General features: G+C 41.7%; 1 protein-coding gene across 1 annotated transcript; it reads left to right on the top strand.

Moving 5' to 3' along the window:
* The first annotated feature begins 207 nt into the window (after positions 1–207).
* Positions 208–8,897, top strand: LOC150059798 (sodium-dependent glucose transporter 1C-like). Its single transcript, XM_090337686.1, has 4 exons — positions 208–428; positions 3,192–3,360; positions 4,645–4,761; positions 7,954–8,897. The coding sequence occupies exons 1-4, from the start codon at positions 360–362 to the stop codon at positions 8,895–8,897; spliced, it is 1,299 nt and encodes a 432-aa protein (XP_090193812.1). The 5' UTR covers positions 208–359.
* The last annotated feature ends 15,842 nt before the right edge of the window (positions 8,898–24,739 follow it).

The following is a 24,739-nucleotide window of genomic DNA, read 5'->3' as shown; positions in this document are numbered from 1 at the left end:
GCTGTCATAGAGAAGACCAACTCTCTAGAGGCTAGTCAGGAGAGTTACAAGTTCAAATTTGCTCTACATATGGAATTCCAGGCTAGCCTGGACTACATAGCTAGACCCTGTCACCAACAAAACAAAACAAACAAGCTTTTCTTTTCAGCTGGCATAACTTCACTGGACAATCCCACAAAGTCACGCGTTGTTTGAATAATCCATTGCAACAGTGGCACTGGAGGCCCAGATTTGTTTCTGGAATTACACCAATGGGATAAAGGCCAGGACTTAGATTGACTGACCTGGGCCAAGTTGTTAATTTGCTCTGTGCACCTTCACCCTCCTGGTTGTGATGTTATGACCAGTGGAGATAGCACATGCCAGAGTTCCGGCATGAGGTTCAGCAAATGTGTGGGGAGATGAACTTCAGCTGTGGAAGGCAAAAGGTCAGGATCTTACAAGATCCATAAGGCAAGGCCTGCCAGAGGCCTGGGCACCCCGGGTGCCCAATTTTCATTATTGCGGGTCTGGGTCTGAATTTTCTCCACACTATTGCGGGCATCGGGCCTTTCATAGCTTCAGCTCAGCCACGGGACTCTGATCCAAAGGGCCTGAATGCACCAAACCAAGTGCGACCTGGAAGGGGGTACAGTACCTGCTGGATCCAAAGTCCAGGTATCAGGGCCTAGGCTGGGTCTGGGCGGTCCATGGGGCGTGGCGGCACCTTCGGGGACAAGCAGGCCTCGGGCAGGGCTGGGCAGGGCAGGGCTCTGCTCCCCATACCTGACTTGATTGAACAGATGATCTTGTCAAAGCCACTTGAGATGGAGTTGGAACTGGAGTTCCGAGGAGCGGGGACTGCGGCCGGGGCTGCCGGGCAGCGGCTCCTTAAGGCCGAGGTCCCCAGGAAGAATGAGCAGCAGCAGGAGGTGGCGGTCACCAAAGGGAAAGGCCAGGCCGGAAGCCTGCTGTGCTGGTTCACCACCTTGGTCCTGTATCTGGCCTTCCTAGGGCTGGTGAGAGCTGGGGCTCCTGTCAGGGAGGGAGGAACTTCAGCTAGGACCCTTCCTTCTCACCTTTGCATGGTGTGATCTTGGACGCTTTGTTTTCCTCATCTGCGAAAACGGGGACTTTTCTAATGGTGTGTGAAACTTCCTGACATTGTCCCATTACAATTTTTCCTAGCCCAGGTGTGTGGCGGAGATTCAAGAAGGAAGGCTGGGTTTGCGAGAGGCTTTCTCTGCACTCTGTCCAAGCGCTAAATGATGGCGTAGAAAAGCTGCTTGCTGCTTGGGGATTTTCTCCTCCCAGTGGCCTGTTTGTTCGAATTCAGCCCACTGCTGAACTTGGTAGATGGTGCCCAGAGAAGCCCAGAATGGAAGTGTGGTTCCTGATCCCAAGCTGGTTAAAGAGGAAGAGTCAGGAATATCTCAACCCTGCCACTCAGCCTGCAGATCATTAAGTATTTTCTTAAGCCATATGCAGGAATAGAAATGCTCAGCTTAGTCATTTTTGACTCTGGAGTGTTGGGAGGGTGAGTCCTTCAAAGACAATCATTTCCGATCCGTTAGCATCTTGGAGAGTGAGCCCTGCCTATTTCTTAAAACCAAGTTGTTTTTATTTATGTAGAGACAGAATTTTGATACGTAGATCAGGTTGTCCATGAACTGGCAATCTTCCTGCCTCTACCTCCCAAGTGTTGGGGTTGTGGGCTGCATGGAAAGCTTGTTTCTCAGAATCTTCCCATGGGGAGCTGAAGAGAAGAGCACTGACTGCAGATGGCCGCTGAGCTGTGTACCAGGTCTCCTTGGGCTTTTGAAGACATGAAATACTTCGAGCAGAGCAGTTCTTAGGTTCTTTGTATGTGATGCTTGCTTGTGTCCTGTGCTCAGTGGCTCCTTACTCCTGGACTGTTGGTGTTTGGATAGGAGATCCACTCTTCATTTGGAGCCAAACAGTGTAATTAGAAATGGAGATTTTTTTTTTTTTTTTTTTTTGGCCAGTCCTGGGCCTTGAGCTCAGGGCCTGAACACCATCCTTGGACTTTCTCAAGGGTAGCACTCTAGCACTTGAGCCACAGCACCACTTCTGGCTTTTTCTATGTATGTGGTGCAGAGGAATAGAACCCGGGTCTTCATGCATGCTAGGCAAGCACTCTACCACTAGGCCAAATTCCTGGCCCAGAAATGGAGATTTTTGAAGTATGGGTGGTTTAAGTTTTCTGAAACTGAACTGTAACCCTCAGTTCTTGCAATCACATTGTGCCAATAAAATTTTTGTTAAAATCATTCTGCACATGTGTAAGTCCTATTTGTTGGAAAAGCCATGAAGGTGATACTCTTTCCTAATGGCTTTGGAATGTCATTGGAGATTAAGAATTATTCAGATTGCTTATCTTCTGTATGTTGGATATGCGTACTCAAGAGGTAGGTCCTATGTGGACCAGAAAAATTTTAATTAATTAATTTTTAAATTAAATAGAGTAAGTTTATTTGAAAATGAGAGGAAAGAAATGAAAGAAAATTATTTCTATCTGGAAAAAAGTCTAAACAGGAGTCCCAGAAATTTCATTTGTAGCATAAAAAAACTAAGAATAACAATTTGGATGTTTGATAATTTCAAATTTTACGATTGATATTCCTTTGTTAGTCATCCAAATAGTATATTCTTTAAGAAAGAAGGGAATTTTGAGGATAAATTTGTTTCAACTTTGTAAGTGCTGAGTAGTGTTTTAAGGTATTGTCCAAAAACTAAACACAAACTGCAAAACAAAACAAAAACATTAAAAAAAAATTTGGCAGGCTGGGAGTTTGGCCTAGTGTTAGAGTGCTTGCCTTGCACCCACAAAGACCTGGATTTGATTCCTCGGTACCACGTACATAGAAAAAAAAAAAAAAAGCTTGAAATGCTGCTGTGGCTCAAGTAGTGGTAGAGCTCTAGGCTTTAGAAAGCCCAAGGATAGTTTGCAGGCCCTGAGTTCAAGATCTAGGACTGGAAAAAAAAACTTGGCATTGTAAGTAAAGGAAAAACTATAGCTTATTATAGCTGTATAGAGAACAATGCATTTTTCTCAACTTGTTGGATTTGGTAATCCTTCACATTTCACTGTGATCTCTCTCCCACTTTTTTAGTGGAAAACCCTATTACTTAATAGGCATCATTTTTATGATTAAACATAGTAGAGAGCTTTTTGTCTTTTTCAATTTTAGGGATTGAGTATTGGTATTCTGGGACCCACATTTCAAGATCTGGCCACTAATGTGAACCGCAATATCAGCAGTCTTTCCTCAATATTTGTGAGCCGGGCCTCTGGGTTATTGTGTGGCTCCATGATTAGTGGAGTTCTTCAGGACCATATGAATCCTTTTATACTTTTGGGTAAGTAAGCACTGACTTTCACTTCTTTGAAACTGTCAGTGAGCTCACAAGCTCGTGAGAAATAACAGTCTGATGATGGTGTTTTGGAATCCCCCACAGAAGCTGGGTCTCTGGTGGCTCCCACTCTCACCTTGGCAGGCACAGGACATCTTGATGGGGACGCCCTGAGCCTTGATTAACCCTCAGGCATGCCGATGGCAGTCCTGAGCCCTCTACCCCCACCTCCCCTGGAAGTGAGGCACCAGTCCATGCCACACACTTGTCCTAAAGCCCTTTGCTTCCAGCGTAGGGCAGGTCTCTAGGGCCTCCTAGGGCCTGATGAACTCGGGAATGTGGCCAGGCTCTCTGGGTTGATACTGCAGGGGTAGGGGATGGTGATGAACTGAGGCAGTTACAAATTTGCCCCTACTGCTGCCCCAGGTCAGTGATGACTGCTCTGCTGCACCCTGGAGTTATATGGCAACACTTTTATCGTTCTATTTTGAATATACTGATGTGTTTAGAGGAAGTTTGGATTAATGTGATAAAACTCCTTTGGAGGCAAGGAGAGTAACTTATTGCTCATGAGTAAGTAAAGAAAAAGGTCCTTCTGGGGCCGGGAGTTTGGCCTACGGTAAAGTGCTTGCCTAGTACGCACAAAGACCCAGGCTTGATTTCTCGGCACCACATACATAGAAAAAAGCCATAAGCGGTGTTGAGGCTCAAATGGTAGAGCTCTAGCCTTGAGAAAGTCCAAGGACAGTGCTCAGGCCCTGAGCTCAAGCCCAGGACTGGCACAAAAAAAAAAAAAAGAAAAGAAAAAAGTCCTTCTTACTTCCATAGTGGGTTAAAATAATATTTTTCTTGACCTTCACTTCCTCCTATTTCACAAACTAACTTATTTAGCAAAGTTTTATTACAAGTTGATATACTGATTGTGTCATATTACTTCCTTTGTACATCATATATAAAATTTCTTTAGGTGTAATAATTATTCTATCTCCTTTGCTGTGAAACTTTTTAAAATAATTTATTAGCTTAGTGATTACCAGGTCTACAGTTATATTTATGTTATAGCAAATTATAATCTGTAGTAATTTATAATCTACAAAATAAATACTACAAAAGTCTTAGATAAACTAACAGCTTGTAGAAACTTCAACTCTTATCTCAAGATTTCCTATCTTTCATTTGAATTTATTTGCATTTTTGTAAAGTTTTTAGGCCATAGACTTGGGCCTATGATCTTTTGACTATTGATACAGTTTTCATAACCGGATTCTTTTTTTTTACCTTTTTATCTAGGGATTTCAATGCTGGTTATCACAATCAGTCTTTATATTACTCCTTTCTGCAAGAGCGCAGTATTTCTAATTGGCATAATGCCTGTCCTTGGTGCTTCAGTTGGCGCTCTTGATACAGGTCAGTCTTTCATTGTCTTCTTGGAGATTGGGACTTGACTGATAGGAAAAGTAGAACGGATGAAATGATAACATCACCTGCATTGTTTTTGAAATGATGTAAACTATGGGGACACCCAATCAGAATACTTCCTAGAAGCAACCCCTCTTAACCAATCAAGTCACCATTTTTTTGTGTGGGGGTGGGGGTGGGGGTGGGTCATGGACTTGAATTTGGCTCGGGCATTCTCCCTGAGCTGTCTCTTCAGCTCAAGCTACAGACCTACTCCTGGGTCTTGGCGTTCTCCATGAGCTCTTCAGCTCAAGACTACTGCCCTACCCTTGAGCCAAGACCCACTTCTGTTTTCTAGAGGTTAATTGGAGATAAGAGTCTCAGGTCCTTTTGTACCTGGGTGGCTTTGAGTCTTGATCCTCAGATCTCAGCCTTCTGAGTAGCTAGGATTACAGGTGTGAGCCATCAAGCCCAGTTTAAATCACCATTCTTTAACAGCAAATAGAAAGTGATCTTTGAAGTTTTGGGTTGTGAGAGGTTGATTTACTGTATCCCAACAGGGAAAGGACCACCAAACTAAAGTTAATCACAGTGCAGATGAATGGGCTCACATTTCGGGATAGAATCTGGTCATTTTAGAATAAGAAGAAATGACTTTGCCAGACTACTGATAAACTACTACCACTGGCACCAGGAACAGAGTACACATGTGGCGTGGCATTTGTGAATGACAGCATTTCTGTCATCAGAAAGGTGAATGGCATGGCTCATGCCTACAATGTGTTCACCCTATTGGGAGTAATAGCTATTCCACTTAGCCTATGGCACAACTTAAAGAAAACATTTGTATTATTTTCTTTGTCTATCTGTGCCAGTCCTGGGGCTTGAATTCAGGGCCTCAGTGCTATCCCTGAGCTTTTTCACTCAAGGCTTCATGCTCTACCAATTGAGCCACAGCTCTGTTCCTGGCTTTTCTTTCTTTCTTTCTTTCTTTTTTTTAAGTTAATTGGAGTTTCATGGACTTTCCTGCCCAGACTGGCTGGCTTTGAGCCTTCAGCCTCAGATCTTAGCCTACTGAGTAGCTAGGATTAGAGTTTGAGCCACCTGCTGTGCCCTGCTGTGAAAATATTTGAATACAAAAGAAACATCTAGATCTAAAAAAGCTAGATCTAAAATACAACTAGGCATAACAACATATTCAGGGATCAATGTATTTACACAAAAACAACAAACACACCAAAGGAGGAGAGGAATACTTAGGAGATGAATCTAAAGGCTTAACTCTTCTGAACAACTAAAATACTATTTATCAAAATGAATTCTAGGAAATGGAAATGGAAATACTTTTTATTTTTTGGTGTGGGCAATGGGAGAACACAAGGAAAGGTAAACAAATACAGTCCTTGTATTCATTATGTAAAAAAATGAACTATATAACTTGTGAGTAGGGAGAGAAGGGAAACAAAACAACGAGTGACATTGTAAAGCATTGTACTCAAAGTGACTAGAATTGTAACCTCTTTAATAATAACAATTAAAAAAAAAAAACAGAGATAACCAAAGACACAGGTGGCTCATCGCCCAAAGTCTTAGCTACTGCAGAGATAGGCAGAAATATCTCCAAGACTTTGGTCTACAATTAATAAGCAAAAAGCTGAAAGTGAGCCAGTTGCTGATAGTTCACACCTGCAATCCTAGCTACTCAGGAGACCGAGATCGGAGGACTGCAATTCAAACCCATCCCAGGCAAGAAAGTCCATGAGATTCTTTTTTTTTTTTTTTTAAAAGGAAGTTGCTATTTTATTTATTTATTTATTTTTGCCAGTCCTGGGCTTGAGCTCAGGGCCTGAGCACTGTCCTTGGACTTTCTCAAGGCTAGAGCTCTACCACTTGAGCCTCAGCACCACTTCTGGCTTTTTTCTATGTATGTGGTACCGAGGAACTGAACCCAGGTCTTCACGCATGCTAGGCAAGCACTTTAACTACTGGGCCAAACTCCTGGTCCCGTCCATGAGATTCTTAATCTCCAATTAATCACCCGAAAACAGGAAGTGGTACTATGGCTCAAAGTGGCAGAGTGTCAGCCTTGACTAAAAGAGCTCAGGGACCATCCGCCGGCTCTGAGTTTTTAAGCTCCATGACCAGAAAAACAAACAAACAAAAAATCCTTCCAAGTAATATGATGTAAAAATCAATGTTAATAAATTATTTAATAAAAAAAAATCCTTCCAAGCAGAGGTGTAGCCCAAGTGGTATAGTCTCAGTATTGAGTGGAAAAAGCCCATTAAGAGTGTGAGGCTTGGGCCGGGAGTTTGGCCTAGTGGTAGAGTGCTTGCCTAGCATGCACGAAGACCCGGATTCGATTCCTCAGTACCATATACATAGAAAAAAAGCTGGAAGTGGTGCTGAGGCTCAAGTGGTAGAGCTCTATTCTTGAGAAAGTCCAAGGACAGTGCGCAGGCCCTGAGCTCAAGCCCAGTACTGGCCAAAAAAAAGAGTATGAGGCTTTGAGTTTAAGACCCAGGTAAGAAAAATAAGTAAACCAAAAAGCTGAGATAGTCAAAACTATAATGATCTTGACAGTCTTCCTGATATTCAGACAGTGAAGGTGTAGGTTAGGAAATGTGCTCTTGTTTTGTACTTTGAACATATTGGGATCTTGGAACATGCAGGTCTTGAATGGATATCTTGCCTCTAATTTGTACACAAGTAAATTTTCCTCAATTGGCATTGAGTTGCAATTGCAAATATGGAAAGCTTTGATAATTTGGCCACTATATGATAAAATTTTGCCACTAGGTGTGTGTGTGTGTGTGTGTGTGTGTATCTCGTAAATATATAGACATATATGTACATATATTTTAATATACATAAACTGATAAAAATGTGTGTGATGTGTACAAATATGTTTGTTAGCACTATTTTATGAAAAGCCTTTACAAATGTGTCTGCCCTGAGGCCATTAATTGTTTCTAGCATATAGAATTCCATGTATGATATTGAAACACATGGATCTCTGGCATTAATGAGCCAGAGTTTTTAAAATACACAATGGACTCAGGGCCAGTCCAAGATAATTTAGAACATGTCAAAGAAATTTCCATGTAATATTCAGTCATCTTCTTTCAGATGAGAATGAACTGTGTTTTTCCTGAGTTACCCTGAATAAGTCAATAAATTTTTTCTGTTTCTCTTTGGTAGGTGGGAATGTCCTCATCCTGGCTCTTTGGGGGGACAAGAGCCCCCCACACATGCAGGCCTTACACTTCAGCTTTGCCCTGGGTGCCTTCCTGGCTCCCCTGCTGGCTAAACTGGCCCTGGGCCCCTCAGGGTCTGCTGACAACCACACAGAGCCTGGCCTTCTCCCTCCAGCCCTGAACCGATCATCTGAAGCTGCCTCAGTTTCTCTGCTTGGATTTCCCCATGACATGAACTTACTGTGGGCTTATGCTTCCACTGGCACTTATATTCTCCTAGTCTCTCTCTTTTTCTTTGCTCTGTTCTTCATGAAAAGCTCAAGGCAGGGAAAATCAACAGCATCAGCTCAGGTACTGCGAAGAGCTAAACACCACAAGGCTCTTCTCTGTCTCCTTTTCATGTTCTTCTTCTTCTATGTTGGGGCTGAGGTGACATATGGCTCTTACATTTTCTCCTTTGCCACCAGCCATGTTGGCATGGATGAGAGAGAAGCAGCCGGCTTGAACTCCATCTTCTGGGGGACCTTCGCAGCCTGCCGGGGCCTGGCCATCTTCTTTGCTGCGTGTTTACGACCTGCCACCATGATTGTGTTGAGCAATGTGGGCAGCCTGGCCTCATGTTTGTTTCTGGTGCTTTTTGACAAGAGTCCCCTGTGTCTCTGGATAGCAAGCTCGGTGTATGGGGCCTCCATGGCCACCACGTTTCCCAGTGGTGTTTCTTGGATTGAACAGTACACCACCATCAATAGCAAATCGGCTGCATTTTTTGTGATTGGTGCTTCTTTGGGAGATATGGTGATTCCTGCAGTAATGGGAAGTCTTCAAGGACAGTTCTCAGACTTACCATTACTTATGTATAGTAGTTTAGGGTCAGCAATAGTCACTGCTCTTTTATTTCCTGTGATGTATAAATTAGCAACTTGGCCTCAGAATCACCAGAGAAAATGAAACAGAAAGAACAAAGACCAGAAAGCTTTGCTACTACTTGTGGACAGTGAAAAATAAGAGACTAGGCTTGATACAGAAGATGGACTGAATCATATTTTGAAATAGTTGAAATGAATGAAATAATGGGCCTATATGAAATAGGTACATATAGAAACAGTTTGATGGAGCCCATCGCTGAGATTTCCAACTAATTCCTCTCCTGTGCATTGATGGTTAAAGTTCATCTCAGTTAATGCTGGAAATTCTGCAATAAAGCTCCAGGACAAAAGGGAACAACATAACATTCAAGGCAGATGGATAATTTTTACCTTCTTTGAAAATAACACCACTTCTGAAGAGACCAGAGCAGAACATTAGCAGATTTTCAGCATGCTTAGGGATTTGATTTTCTATGTCTACTTTGAACTCATGCTAAAATGGTTTGAAATGCTCTATGAATCCCAGTCTTTCCTAACCTACAATGTTTACAAGCAATGGGATCTTGTTAGAGTTTCATGTTTAGCATGTGGCCAGGTAGGTCATCTTTTATGGTCTCCAGAATTCAGAGCATTGAATGAAGCCATTTGTTTTTGAGAAGCTAGGTGGAATACAACCAGAAAGCTTTGTGGAAGAGAACCACAAAGGGGTGGAATAGATTTCTTTTTTCATTTTGTCGGTCATGGGCCTTGAACTCTGGGCCTGGGCATTGTCCCTGAGCTCTTCAACTTAAGGCTACCACCCTACCCCTTTGAACCACAGTGACACTTCTGTTGGTTAATTGCAGATAAAAATCTCACAGACTTTTTTTCTCAGGCTGGCTTTGAACCTCGATCCTCAAATCTCAGCCTCCTGAGTAGCTAGGATCATAGGTGTGAGCCACTGGCCCCAGTTGATTTTTACTGTTTTTACAGACAATTTTTTTTTGCCAGTCCTGGGCTTGAGCTCAGGGCCTGAGCACTGTCCTTGGACTTTCTCAAGGCTAGAGCTCTACCACTTGATCCTCAGCACCACTTCCGGCTTTTTTCTATGTATGTGGTACCGAGGAATCGAACCCGGGTCTTCATTCATGCTAGGCAAGCACTTTAACCACTAGGCCAAACTCCTGGCCCTTTTACAGACAATTTTAAGGTAAGTTATTTTTTTTCTAGAGGGATTCACTTTGTTTTCCAGGCTGGTTTCGAATCCTATGTATAAGACTTTAGGCCAGTACCGCCACACCAGACTGGAGAGTTATTTCCTGTGGTATTTACCTTTAGTTACGTTCAAATAACATTTGGAGACACTGTGGTCTAATTTTAGAGGCAGTTAGAGTTACAACATTAATAGCAGGGCTGTAGCTGGGTCTTTTGAGGTCCTTGGCATTAAGTAACAGGCCAGGTCAGGCTCTGTTTCAAGTTTGATCCTTCTTTTTTATTTTTTAATTTTTTTATTTTAATGTATAGAGGGGTTACAGTTATATTTGCCAGATAGAAGGTGCATTACCTCTCACACATTGATACTCCTTCTCATGTTTTTTGATCCTTCTTTATTAATTTATTTTTTAAATTTTTTTGCCAGTCCTGGGGCGTAAACTCAGGGTCTGAGTACTTACTGTCCTTGTATACTTTTGCTCAAGGTTAGCACCCTGCCACTTGAGCCACAATACCACTTCTGGCTTTTTCTGTGTATGTAGTATTGAGGAATTGAACCCAGGGCTTTGTGTATGCTAGGTGAGCACTCTGCTCCCAGCGCCTTGATCCTCCTTTTTTGAATGTTAAATACCAGAGATATCCAGAAGTAAGAGATGAGGAAAAACATTTCATAGGACTGAACGGTTGTGGCCATCCTTAAATAAATGATTAGAACTGATGACAGATTTTGGTTTATGTTGAATGACAATGAATTTCTACCAGCTTGCAATTTTTTCCTCTTATTTAATTTCTATAAATTTGCTTGCTTTTATTATCATTCTTTGCCAGAAGTTGTAGGGCTTGATCTCAGGGCCTGAGCACTGTCCTTGGGCTTTCTCAGGACTAGAACTCTACCACTTGAGCCGCAGCACCACTTCTGGCTTTTCCTATGTATACAGTACTGAGAAATTGAACCCGGGTCTTTGTGCATGCTAGGCAAGCACTCTCCCACTAGGCCAAACTCCCTGCAAATTTGCTTGTCTTTGAAAACAAGTTCCTCTTAAGTAAAATATGGCAGCTTTTTTCTTTTTTCTTTTTTTTTTGTGCCAGGCCTGGGGTTTGAACTCTGGGCCTTGGATGCTGTCCCTGAGCTTTTCTTCTCAAAACTATCACTTTACTCTTTTGAGCAACAACCCACTTCCAAATTTCTGATGGTTAATGAGAGATACAAGTTTCGTGGACTTTCTTACTGGGGCTCGCTTCAAACCTGAATCCTCAGATCTTCTGAGTAGCTAGGATTGCAGGTGTGAGCCAGCCGTGCCTGGCACTTTGTTTTAAATATAACTGTATTGCTATTTATTAAGGAGTGTACTGAAGGGTTGCAGTTTGGTAAGTCAGGTAATAGGCACATTTCTTTTTGGACAATGTTACCTCTTTTTTAACTTTCTCCCATTTCCCCCTCCCATCATTGCTCATTGCATAGTTCATTTTCCACATAGTGTATATTTGTACTTCTGGCTTACTTGGTGACTAATTGGAGAATTTTCTGCCCAGGCTGGCTTTAAACCAAGACCCTCAGATCTCAGCCTCCTGAATAGCTAGGATTACAGGTATGAGCTACCAGAGCCCCAGTGCACAGCACCTTTCCTGGTCATCAAAATTCACTTCACATGCCAGCCACCTCACATATGAGAAACCTGTTGACTCTGGAAGGGGTTGGAGAAAAGACCTTAAAGCCTGTGATTGATTGATTGATTGATTGATTGATTTACTTTTTGCCAGTCCTGGGCTTGAGCTCAGGGCCTGAGCACTGTCCTTGGACTTTCTCAAGGCTAGAACTCTACCACTTGAACCACTTCTGGCTTTTTTTTCTATGTATGTGGTACCAAGGAATTGAACCAGGGCCTTCATGCATGCTAGGCAAGCACTCTTACCACTAGGCCAAACTCCCGCCCAAGCCTGTACTTTTTTATATACCTTTCTCTTAGCTAGAGATTGAACACTACCTCTGCTCCATTTACTCCCTTCCTTCAGACACTGGGCCCTAGGAAATAGCAGTGACTTGGCTACCGAGAAGTTAATAAGTGGGGATTCTCCTCTCAGCATCAGCTTTCAGAGAGAATGGGACGAGGGCTAGTGAGTACAGCATGGTGCTAAGGACATGGCATACAATGAGAAGCCCACATGGGAAATGTCTCAGATTTCACAAACTTCCACATAATTGGCCACTACATCATGTTTGTGACAAACTTCTGGATGATGCTGTATTGCTGGCCCATAGACCACATTTTGGCTTGACAGCCCACCTTTTGAGACTGTAGACTACTTTGTGGGTAATGCAGAATACTTTGCTATGTATGGGAGTTCTGTGTTAACATTTTAAAATCTGACTCTATCAAAAACAACTCCAGGAAATTAAAAAAAAATCTGACTCTATTGTATCCTTAGGCATCCGTAGTTCTTATGAAACTTCTTCAAACACACACATATATACATACATGAATGTGCACACATGCTCACACATATAACATACATAACACTCTGAAGAAAGATAGTTATCTTTGTCATCTCCATATATCCCACAAACCCCAGGTTTCCAATTTCTTAGAGGAGTCAAGTAGATACTGCTAAAAATATCTGAGAGTTCTTCTCTTTTCTCCAATAAGATCTGGAATGATGCATGTCTTGTACAGCTGTACTATCTAGCAGTGCTACTGGCCAGTTTGGATGAGTGTGGCCCAGTGCATTTTAACATTGATTTTAAAATCAGGGGGCTGGGAGTTTGGCTTAGTGGTAAGAGTGCTTGTCTAGTATGCATGAAGACCCTGGTTCGATTCCTTGGTATCACATACATAGAAAACTCCAGAAGCAGTATGGAAGCTCTATTGGTAGACTCTAGCCTTGAGAAAGCCCAAGGACAGTGCTCAAGCCCAGAGTTCAAGCCCTGGGACTGGCAAAAAAAAAAAAAAGTATCATCCAGGTACTGGTGGCTTATACCTGTAACTCAGCTATGCAGGAAGCTGAGATGTGAGGATAATGGTTAAAGCAAGACTAGGCAGAAAGTCCATGAGACTCTGAAACTCCAATTAACCACCACAAAACTAGAACAGGCTCTGTGGCTTCAAGTGGTAGAACACTAGCCTAGAGCAAAAGAGCTCAGCGACAGCACACAGGTCTGGAGTTCAAGCCCTATGACCAACAACTATCGAAAAGTAGTATTTTTCCTTGCAAGTGTTTAATATCTTGCCAAAAAGACAGATCATTCTATTTTTTTTGTCAGTCATGGGGTTTGAACTCTGGGTTTGAACTGGGCACCGTCCCTGGGCTCTTCAGCTCAAGGCTGGCACTCTACCACTTGAAGCCCAGTGCCACTTCTGGTTTTCTGGTGGTTAATTAGAGATAAGAGTTTCACGGACTTTTGTGCCTAAAGGCTGGCTTTGAACTGCAACCCTCAAATCTCAGCCTCCTAAGTAGCTAGGATTACAGGCGTAAGCCACTAGCACCCAGCTAGGCAGATCATTCTTGGACGAAGTGTTATACATTCTGGCAATTAACATGCTGTTTCAAATAAGAGCCCCTTGTTCAAGCATTAGAACTAGTTTGTACCTGTGATACCTCACCTCAGTTCTGCATTCAAAAGGGCTTTAAAATAGTGCAAGCAAATCAAGTATTTTTCTTCACTTGATATAAAAATGAAATAGCTTATTGTGAAAACAAAAACAGAAGATCTCACTTGGATGAAGTCTTAAACATAGATTTCATGAAGGATATCCAACTCTTGCTTAAACCCAGAACAGTAAATGGAAGCAGGCATGACAAAAGCAGAAGATAGATGTTCAATATAACTTTTCTTTGAGTTCACTGCATCACTATGTGAGTGACACTGAGGTAAATATAATGGGCAAATAGACTGCCTAGAATTTAAAGCAATATGAGTTTCTTTAATGTGTGTGTTCTACTTCCTCAAGTGGATAAAATAGGACTAACCAAAATAGTAAAGACAAATAATAAATGGGCCCAAATTGGGTGGAAGGAATCTCATTAACTTTTTACCCGAGCTGGCCTCCAATCAAAATCCTCCTGATTCTACTTCTCTAGTAAATGAGATCACAGGTATAATCTACTGTGATCAGCCAGCTGCCATGCTTTCTGCCGTACTTTCTAGCAGTCCCAGCAAAGAAGATGTGCTCACAGTTGCTTAAGGTTTGTATCTGCAAATAGTCTGGTGTCAGACATCTGCTGTAATTTTGTAAATGTATGTAGCACAGAACAAGTAAGGCTAAACGAGCTAAAACCTGCTGAAGAAGATTCCAGAAAAAGAGGCTGACACCAATATGAGTTAGTTCAACACCTTGATGGTTGAGCTGGATCGTATGTTTTTGCACTAAGCCCTTGTAAGTGAGCAGGTTCTCAGCTCTCACATAAGTCTCTTATCGCTTTCAGAAACTCCACCCTTGGAAGAGCACATCCAGTTCTTAGTCCATACACAGCCCTTGAACCTTTACCTTGTTGAAGAATGACCCAGATTAATCCTTTCAGAAAAGAAAATTGATTTGCAAAGACAGCCAGAAAAGGCTTGTCAAGTAAAAAATAAAAGTGTTAAGAAAGAAAAACAAGATTACTGTTTGTTTTATTGTGCTCATGAGGAAACCCAGCTGAAGCCTTCATCATTATGAAGTTTACAAAGGTTAAGAGATGGAGAATGAGGCCAAGAGCTCTGTTTATGGAAAGCTCTTACAGTTTCATTGCTTTTCTTTCTTCTTATATTACAATCAATTATACACTACCATTTTGTTCCATCTTGGGGTGCAAGGTGCTTTGGTCGGCACTGTGATATGGGAAGTGCTCAGTGATAGGAAACAAGACAAAGTGACATTTGCCTCTGCCCCCTTCATAACCCCAGGCTCACAGGTCAAAGGAAAAACATGATAATAAAGAATACAATCTTATCTCCTAGACCTTTCCTCTGAGGATGCTGAACTGGGCTGCTGCAGGATTTCAAAACCACCACTGAAATGCAACTGATCAACAGTAAAACCGCAGTATAGGTATTTTAGAGATTCCCCTGGAGAATGTAATGGTAGGTTAAGGTTGAGAACCAGAGTCTCATTCACAGTGCAGAAGACTAGGATGCTCTTCTGGTCAGAGGGAATTTTAGGCTCACTGACTGCTTGGTTAAGCCATGCTGTTTTACAATCCATTGATACTCTATGCAATTTTTCTGAAGGACAAGTGTTCAAGTAAAGAAAACTGCACTGGTGACTTATGCCTGTAATCTTAGCCACTTGGGAAGCTGAGATCTGATGATTGATGTTTGAAGCTAGCCTGTGCATGAAAGTACGGGAAACTCTAATCTCCAGTTAAACCCAAAAGCCTGAAGTGGGAGCTGTGGCTGTGGTAGAGCAACAAAGTTGAAGGGAAAATAAAAAACTAGCAAAGGTGTAAGGTCCTGAGTTCAAGCTCCAGTACTGACAAGAAAGAAAGAAAAGAAAGAGAAAGGAAAAAAGAGAGAGAAAGGAAGGAAAATGAAGAGAAGGAAGGAAGGAAGAATGAGAGAGAAAGTAAGGAAGAGAAAAAAGAAAAAAGGAAGGCAGGAAGGAGGGAAAGAAGTAAGGGAAGAAGAGAAGGAAGGAAGGGAGGAAGAAAGGGAGGAAAGAAAGAAGGAAGAGAGGAAGGAAGGAAAATAATCTAACGGTGCTACTGAAACCTCTGCTAAAGTAAACTTAATAGACTTACCAAAAGTTGTTCACTCTTTTTTGTAGGTGTAATCAAATTTGGTTCGAGGGTATTAAAGAGTAGAAAAGATTTCATAGATTTATTACAGCTAAATATATGTCCACTCTTTTTGAGAAAATTTTGATTTTTGAATTTCCAGTTTTTGAGAAAACATTGATATGAATGAATACTTCTATTAAGGTAAGTTTTGGCCTGGGCAGGAGAGGAGAGGGTTTAAGGCTTCCCAACCCTTATGTGAGCACAAGGGTCCCCAAAGCTTCCTCCCTGACCCCCACTACTCTATCCAGCTTGCAGGGCTCAGTGCAGCTCTGCATTCCTGTTTCCCCTCCAAGGCTAGGATGGGCAGGAAGCTGACTCAGGGACTGCACCACTCACAGCAAGGGGGTGGCAGACCAGACAACCTGGGCAATATAGAGCATGGCTTCACCAGGACACAAGTGAGGACTGACTCTGCTGCTCTGTTACCTCCCTCTGAAAAATCTAATGGCTTGGGGATGGTGTTATTACATAACAGAAGCTTTTTTTTTTGTCAGTTGTGAGGCTTGAATTCAGGATGTGGGCAGTGACCCTGGGCTCTTTTGCTCAAGGCCAGTGCTCTACCACTTTAAGCTATAGCTTTACGTCCAGTTTTCTGGTTAATTGGAGATAACAGTCTCATGGACTTTCCTGCTCTGGCTGGCTTTGAACTTCCACCCTCAGATCTCAGCCTTCTGAGTAGCTAGGATTACAGGCATGAGCCATGACACTCAGCCAATCCAAGCTTTTATAATGGTTCTAATTTCTTAGATCCTTAGATAACTTACACACATGCGCGCGCGTGCACACACACACACACACACACACACACACACACACTCTCACACATGTTCTAGTGTTAAGGTTTTAAGTTGGTTCCTTGGGCTCTTGCTTCTTGCTTAGCTTTATTTTGGTTATTGTTGTTGCTCAAGACTGGCATTTTATTACCTGAATCACACCTTTACTTCTGGCTTTTTGCTGCTTAACTGGAAATAAGAGTCTCTCAGACATTTCTGCCCTGGCAATTTTGAAATTGGGATCCTCAGATCTCAGCCTCCCAATTAGCTAAAAACACAGGCATGAACCAGCAGTGCCTGGAATAAGCAACATTTTTGACCTATCCAATTGCCTAAATGTCATCCTGTTCATAACCAGGCCTTAAATCAGGTCCTATGTGGTTTAGGATATGACACAAGCCCATAAAAATAGCCAGGCCAGAAGCATCTCAGTTACCACAGCAACTGTCTTCATCAGCTTCTAACCTTATTTACATGTTTTCCATAATCACCTGGAACCTTGAAACTCCTTAGGGGCAGGTGGCCATCATCCTGTGTTACAGAGAAGACACTGGAGTAGATGCTGCTTCTCCCCAGTCCTCTAGCCAATGGAAATGGAGCCTGTAATTAAGTGTAGGTTTGTATGACTCCAAGCCCATGATCAATTTCTTTGTTGCCAGTCAGCTTATAAGTGACCTCTTGACCAAGGGGGTGACTCAACCCCCTCATTCACCACGGATCCACTGTAATCAGGCTTCAGCCCCCACCTGTGTACAGAGCTACAGAACTTACAGAACTACTCTAGCTACAATGAAACTGGTCATTACACGGTCGTTTTTTAAATTACTTTTTAAAGAACATTTAAAAAAATTATTTTTTAAAAATTACTTTGGGGGGGCCGGGAGTTCGGCCTAGTGGTAGAGTTCTTGCCTAGCATGCAAGAAGACCCGGGTTCAACTCCTCGGTACCACATACATAGAAAAAAGCCGGAAGTGGTGCTGAGGCTCAAGTGGTAGAGCTCTAGCCTTGAGAAAGTCCAAGGACAGTTGCTCAGGCCCTGAGCGCAAGCCCAGGACTGGCAAAAAAAAAAAAAATTACTTTGAGGAGCCAGGAGCATGGCCTAACGGTAGAGTGCTTGCCTGGCATGCACGAAGACCTGGGATCAATTCCTCGGTACCACATATACAGAAAAGACCAGAATTGGTACTGTGGCTCAAGTGGTGGAGATTTAGCCTTGAGAAAGCCCCTATACAGCGGGATTGCCTTTACATATATCAGGCAATAAGAACATTTCTTTCCTTTTTCTTAGGATCATCTGTCCCTCCATTCTCTCGATTTCCGTCCCTCTGATCTCCACCCATGAGTTCTGTGGCTCACATTTACTGATGTCCAGTACAGCCAGTGGGCCCTGCCTTCTCCCCCACCTTCCCTCAGATGTGCGAGAATGTGAGGTAAAAAATACAGAATCATCTGGAAGCAAAAAGATTAGTGAAGGAAAGGTGCTTTGTCTCCTTATTTTGGAGTTTGTTTTGGTACATATATTATTTTATATTATATATATATGTTACTTTATTATATTATTTGCTATTAAACTTGGTGATATTCTCCTGTCTTTCCTCACTGTATATGGATGTCTAGAGTCCTGTATAATTTATCATGTCCCATTACATTTTAAATCTAACTTCTGTTTGTCTGGGAAAACATGCGCTGTCTCTCTGACAAACATCTCAGGGTAATTTGTTCTAGTTCCATCCATTTCCCTGTGAACGTACGTTGTCATTTTTGTATCCATATTTTGAGTGACCCCTACATGGCAGGCATTGTACTTGGATAATGTTATTCTTGGATTTCAAGAGTGAATCAGACATAATGTGTGAACTCATGATCTTAATATAACAATAAATCAGAACACAGTAGCCACCCAAAGGGGCCCAGTGTACCTGCCAGGCATAGTAAGGAAGTCTCTGTCTCTCACCATACTAGAGCTTGAACTCACAACTCTGCAGTTTGTTTCTATTCTTGCTAAATGCTCTACTATTTTATTCATACCTCCAGTTCTTTTTGCTTTCTTGTATTTTGCCCAGGGCTAGTCTCAGGTGGGATTGTCTAGATAGCATCCTACATACTCCAATCTGTCTGGTCCAGGAAGACTCCCTGTTAACTCCTTCGGATCAATTTGCTTTTCTTCTTAGTTACACTTTTCAGGCTTTTCTGTACAGCTCACCTCATCCACATATCTCATCTGACAGAATGAGCTGTTGTCTAACCCTTGAATCCTTACTAAAACTCAATTAGGTCTTCAGCCTACACTTGCAATTTAGCCTTTGACAAGGACAAGGCTTGAGTTTATAAATCTCTATAGGAATAATATTGGTAGAACTTGGTAGTGAATTGAGGAACTGAGAGGAAGAATCATCACGGCAAGTCTCAGAGCCCCACAGAGAGGAGCAGCGGGCTGGTGGTGGAAGCCTGTGGTAGCACAGACATGAGAGCAGATTTACTAATAATGAGCTGAGTTCAGTTTTAGTCAGTAAGGATGAATTCTTATGAAGCTTGTTATTGTCTGGAAATAGTTTCATTGTTACAATAGAATTGTTTTAGTTAAATCCAATTGAGGGCCTACTCAGCCTCTCCCATGTCATACGCCATTCTTTTTCAATGCCTTTTATTTCAACCACTTAAAACTTTTCTTTAAGATTATAATAATTCTTCATGAACTTGTTAAATCCTTCATAGCAAATATCTATTCTGAATATTCAGAAATTAATAGGATTTTGTACTCTAAAGAGGGCTTCTATAAAGCCTACTTATTCTTTTTTAATTTTATTTTGTTGCCGGATGATGTACAAAGGGGTTGTAGTTACAGGAAGTGGGTGCATTACTTCTTGAACATTGTTATACCTGCCCATGTTTTTCTCCTACTTTTCTTCCCCCGACCGCCTCCCACTCATCTTGTTTTTCCCTTACCTTCCTATTTTCAAATACACAAATAAACACATATACAATATATCAAGTACCAAAGTCAGATACAGTAACAAGATAAGTTAAACCTTAAGGGGAAAAAAAGAAAAAAAAATAGCTTCATATAGTACATTAAGAACAGCAGTCACAACACAGAATACAGTTTCCATATCCTGGAGTTCATTTGCTTAGTCTCATCCTATATGGACATATGTATATAGCTTTTGAACTATTATGATCCTCTTTTAGGAGAATCCTAAATGTATACTAATTGTTACAAATGAGGGAAATTATGGAGCCTATGTTTCTTTGGGTCTGGCTCACTTGAAACTTTTCTCAGAGACATTTTCCTATGTTAGTTGCTTTTTCACATCTGTGACAAAAATATATGCAATCATGAAACTTACCAGAGGAAACATTTATATTGTTCATAATTTCAGAAGTTCTCCTCCATGTTGCTAGGCCCCATAGGTTAGCAGGCTCCATTCCTTGTGGTGGCTGCAAAATATAAGGTAAGTAGAAAGCAAAGCCATTGACTACTGGTTTCAAGGAAGCAAAAAGAATCCCTTCTATAACATCATCCATCAAGCTAAAAAAACTCTAAGTCCAAAAATTGTTAATCTATTTGTAAAGTCAGAATCCTTATGAGTCTAGCACCTCCCAGAGGCTTTACTCTAAACACTGCTGCACTGAGAACAAAGCCTGTAACACATAAGCTTTGGGGGTTGCAGGAGGGAATTTATTACTGGGCAAAGGATTTACTCAGCTTCCTTTAGTTCAAGTCTCTAGCAAGCTCATCCTCCTGGGCTACAACTGAAAGCTGACTCATTTCCTGGCAAAACTGAAAACTTTTCACTTATGCTCATTTTGTTCCCAATTCTCACCGTAAATAGAGCTAGACACAGCCAGCAATACACCACATGCCACTGTTGACATGCTGTGTTGTTTTGGAATTTCCTTCACCAGTTAGCCTCTCACTTTTAAACAGCCTTCTGCAAAGTATCCTTGCCAAAATCATATGAATGCTCCCGGCAACATTCCCAGCACTGTCTCCATTTCCACTGGGAATCCCACCCACAGAGCCTTTACCTTCCACATTCCATTAAGCACTCTGGCCTTCTGAGTGCCCATCAGAATCTGCTGGTAGCTTTTGAGCTACATATTCAGATATTGTCCCAGCTAAATATATGGTACAACTTCAGAGGAGGTTTCTTTATTTTGACTCACAACTGCAGAGGTTTGCTTGGCTCCGTTGTTCGTTCTCTCTCCCTCTCTCCACCCCCTCTCATAATGGCAAGGTGCATAAGAGCTGCTCACTTCACAGTAGCAGGGAAAGCAAGGAAAAGAAAGCTCCCTTCTTGCTTCCCTTGAGTGGTACTAGGAATTGAACCCAGGGCTTTATGCATACTAAGCAAGTACTCTACGACCAGGCCATACTCCCAGCCCCTGACTCTAATTTTTAAGGTTTTGTTTTTGTCTGTAGCATCCTAGTGATACTTCACTAAAATTTTGAGACACACGCACACACTTTGAAAATCAACTCAATAACAATATAATAGTTTAAGCAGGCAATGATAACAAGAACTGAAGTAATTCGAATAGACAATTGGAAGCAGATATGGATGAAGCTGGAGAGTGGCAATGTTTACATTGTTTCCTTGCTTGCTTGCTTCCTTCCTTCCTCTCTATCTCTTCTTTCTTTTGTTGTCATTTTGTTGTTGAACTCAGGGCTTGGGCGCTGTCCCTGAGCTTTTTTGCTCAAGACTAAGCACTCTACCACTTTGAGCAACAGCACCACTTCCTGTTTTCTGGTGGTTAATTGGAGATGAGTCTCAAGGACTTTCCTGCTTTGGGGCTGGCTTTGAAGTGTGATCCTTAGATCTCATCCTTCTGAGTAGCTAGGATTACAGGTGTGAGATACCAGTGCCTGGTTTAGCCTAAGTTTTGTATTCTGGCAGCCAGTATATGTGTGTGTGTGTGTGTGTGTGTTTGTGTGTGTGTAAGAGAGAGGGGGGAGAGAGAGATTGTGGGAGTGCTATGAAGAGCTAGCTCAGTGCCCAATCAAGTAAAGAAGGCATTTCAGTAGAGATAATGAACATTTTCATCTCTTTTTGAGACGATATGTTTGATTAAAGAGCAAAGGGAAACGAACTAAAGTTTGGTAAAAAAAAAAAAAAGTAGTCTTTCTCACCTGGCACAACTACTCAGAAAACCGATGGCCTAATCTATTTCTGCACAAAGATTCTATTTATCTGAGAAGTATGGGTCATTGAGGGCTTGTAACTCAGATTTGTTTCTTGAGCTAAAGTTACAGTGTTCATGGAAGGCTAGTGATTCCCTGACTGACCTTGGCGAGTTGTTACTTAGAAAAACCCTATGCTTGTGCTGCTCCTTCTTCTCCTCCTCCTCCTTCTTTTATTTTTCACTAAGGCTATTTTCTATTATAAATTAGCTACATGGTCTTTATGACATTCTTGATGGTTCTTTATATGTAAAAGCATGTTGTTTTGTGCATATGCCTGTATCTAAATTCTTTTATCTAAGATCAGAAATTAATATCTTTTATTTATTCAATAAATGTGACATATAGCCACTATATTAAAAGATATATCATAATTAGTGGAAGCTTTAATCAATTAATAAATAATCCAAAACAGAACATGAATATTGAATGAATGTTTGTTTGTTTGTTTTTTGCCAGTCCTAGGGACTGAACTCAAAGTCTGAGCATTGAGTGTCCTTGGGCCTTCCTCAGGGATAATGCTCTACCACTTGAGCCACAGCACCACTTCTAGCTTTTTTATGTATGTGGTACTGAGGAATCAAACCTGGGTCTTTGTGAATGCTAAGCAAGCACTCTACCATTGGGCCAAACTCCTGGCCAAAGTTCTTGGTTTGGGGGATTTTCTCTTTTTTTGGTTTGTTTGTTTTTGCCAGTCCTGGGCTTAGACCCAGGGCCGGAGCACTGTCTTTAGGTTTTCTCAAGGCTATAGCTCTACCACTTGAGCCACAGCACAACTTCTGGCTTTTTTCTATGTATGTGGTACCAGTGAATTGAACCCAGGTCTTCATGCATGCTAGGCAAGCACTCTACCACTAGGTCAAACTCCCAGCCTCCTGCTATTCTTTTTTTGATTGGAGAATTGAATCCCTTAATCTTTATGTTTATGGTTATTATAGGAGAGATATGTCATGTTTTCTGCCATTTTCTTGGTATCCTGTATTTTGTTCTTTTCCCTCTTCCTCTATTTACTAAATTGATCTTCTAGCGATTTTTGTTTGATATGTTTCCTTGATTTTGATTGTTTTCCTCAAATTGTATTCTTCCCTTTAGAATTCTTTGTAATGCTAGTTTAATGATCATGAATTCCTTTAATGTTTGTTTGCCATGGAATGTAAATGATAATTTTGCTGGGTAGATCAGTTTGGGTTGGCAGTAGTTGATCTGCAGTGCTTGGATTATACCATTCCAGGCTCTCCTTGCATTGAAGGCTTGTGTAGTGAGGTCTGCAGTACTTCTGACTTTTTTTCTTTCTTTCTTTTTTTTCTTTGTGTGTGTGGGTCATGTGGCCTGACCCCACTGTCCCTGAGCTCTTCAGCTCAAGGCTACCCCCCTACCCTTGAGCCAAGCTCCACTTCCCGTTTTCTAGAGGTTAATTGGAGATAAGAGTCTCAGGTCCTTTTGTGCCTGGGCTGGCTTTGAACCTTGATCCTCAGATCTCAGCCTCCTGAGTAGCTAGGATTCTATTGTAATGTAGGCCCCTCTTTAATTTGTGGTATTAAAAATCAGTTCCTTGCCAGGAGTGGTGGCTCATGCCTGTAGTCCCACCTACTAAGAAGGCTGAGATCTGAAGGTCATGGTTCAAATTCCATGAGACTCTTATCACCAATTAATCACTAGAACACCAGAAGTGGCACTGTGGCTCAAGGGGTAGGGCAGTACCCCTGAGCTGAAGAGCCCTGGGACAACACCCAGGCCCAGAGTTCAAGTCCCATGACTGACAAAAAATAATCATTTCTTTGCTATTTACATCTAATGTTTTTCCTATAATGTGTCTAGAAGTATTTCTTCTTGAATCTAGTCTACTGGGGGTTTTATATGCTTTTGTTCAGATTTCTCTCTCTCTCTCTCTCTCTCTCTCTCTCTCTCTCTCTCTCTCTCTCTCTCTCTCTCTCTCTCTCTCTCTTTTTTTTTGCCAGTCCTGGGCTTGAGCTTAGGGCCTGAGCACTGTCCTTGGACTTTCTCAAGGCGAGAGCTCTACCACTTGAGCCTCAGCACCATTTCTGGCTTTTTTCTATGTATGTGGTACTGAGGAATCGAACCTGGTCTTTGTGAATGCTAGGCAAGCACTCTATCTCTAGGCCAAACTCCCGGCCCAGGATTTTCTCTTTTTTTTTTTTTTGCCAGTCCTGGGCTTGAGCTCAGGGCCTGAGCACTGTCCTTGGACTTTCTCAAGGCTAGAGCTCTACCACTTGAGCCTCAGCACCACTTCCGGCTTTTTTGTATGTATGTGGTACCAAGGAATCGAATCCGGGTCTTCATGCATGCTAGGCAAGCACTTTAACCACTAGGCCAAACTCCTGGCCCCCAAGATTTTCTCTTTTAACAGTGGGGATGTTCTTAGCTATTATTTTTTCTGAATAGGCTTTAACTATGGCTGTTATTATGTTTCATCTTCCTAATAGTATGGCTATTGTTATGTTTTATCTTCCTAACAGTAAACAGAGCACAGAGCTAAGGTGGAAGGCAGTATTGTTGTGAAGATTACTTGAGATAGTATACTTTTAAAATTTAGATGTTATTATCAGGGTGATGTATACAGGAGTTACAAATACACTTATAAGGTAGTGAGTATATTACTTCTTGAACATTGTTATCCCTTCCCATCTTTTTCCTCCCCCCATACCCTCCCAAGTTGTAAAGTTCATTTCCAATATATTGTCTTGTGAATATCACTGTACACTGGTTCATCCTTTGTCCTTTGTCTCATCATCTTGTTTTCCCCCTTCCCTGATTCAAATAAATGAATGAATATATATAACACAGCTGGTATCAAAGTCAGATACAGCATCAACAGAGGATAAACTATAGGAGGGAGAAGAAGAAAGAAAAAGAGGAAAAAAACTATAGTAGAGATATAACTTCACATAGTATATTAAAAACAACAACCACAAGATAAATCTCTTAATTTCCTATCCTGGAGTTCATTTTGCTTAGGCTCTTCCTATATGGATATATGCACTTAGCTTTTGAGCTATTGTGATC

Source organism: Megascapheus bottae, chromosome 8 (assembly GCF_031878675.1).
Source record: "Megascapheus bottae isolate mThoBot1 chromosome 8, mThoBot2.hap1, whole genome shotgun sequence".
In the NCBI taxonomy this organism is placed as follows: Eukaryota; Metazoa; Chordata; class Mammalia; order Rodentia; family Geomyidae; genus Megascapheus; species Megascapheus bottae.
This window is presented reverse-complemented; position numbering and strand designations above follow the sequence as displayed.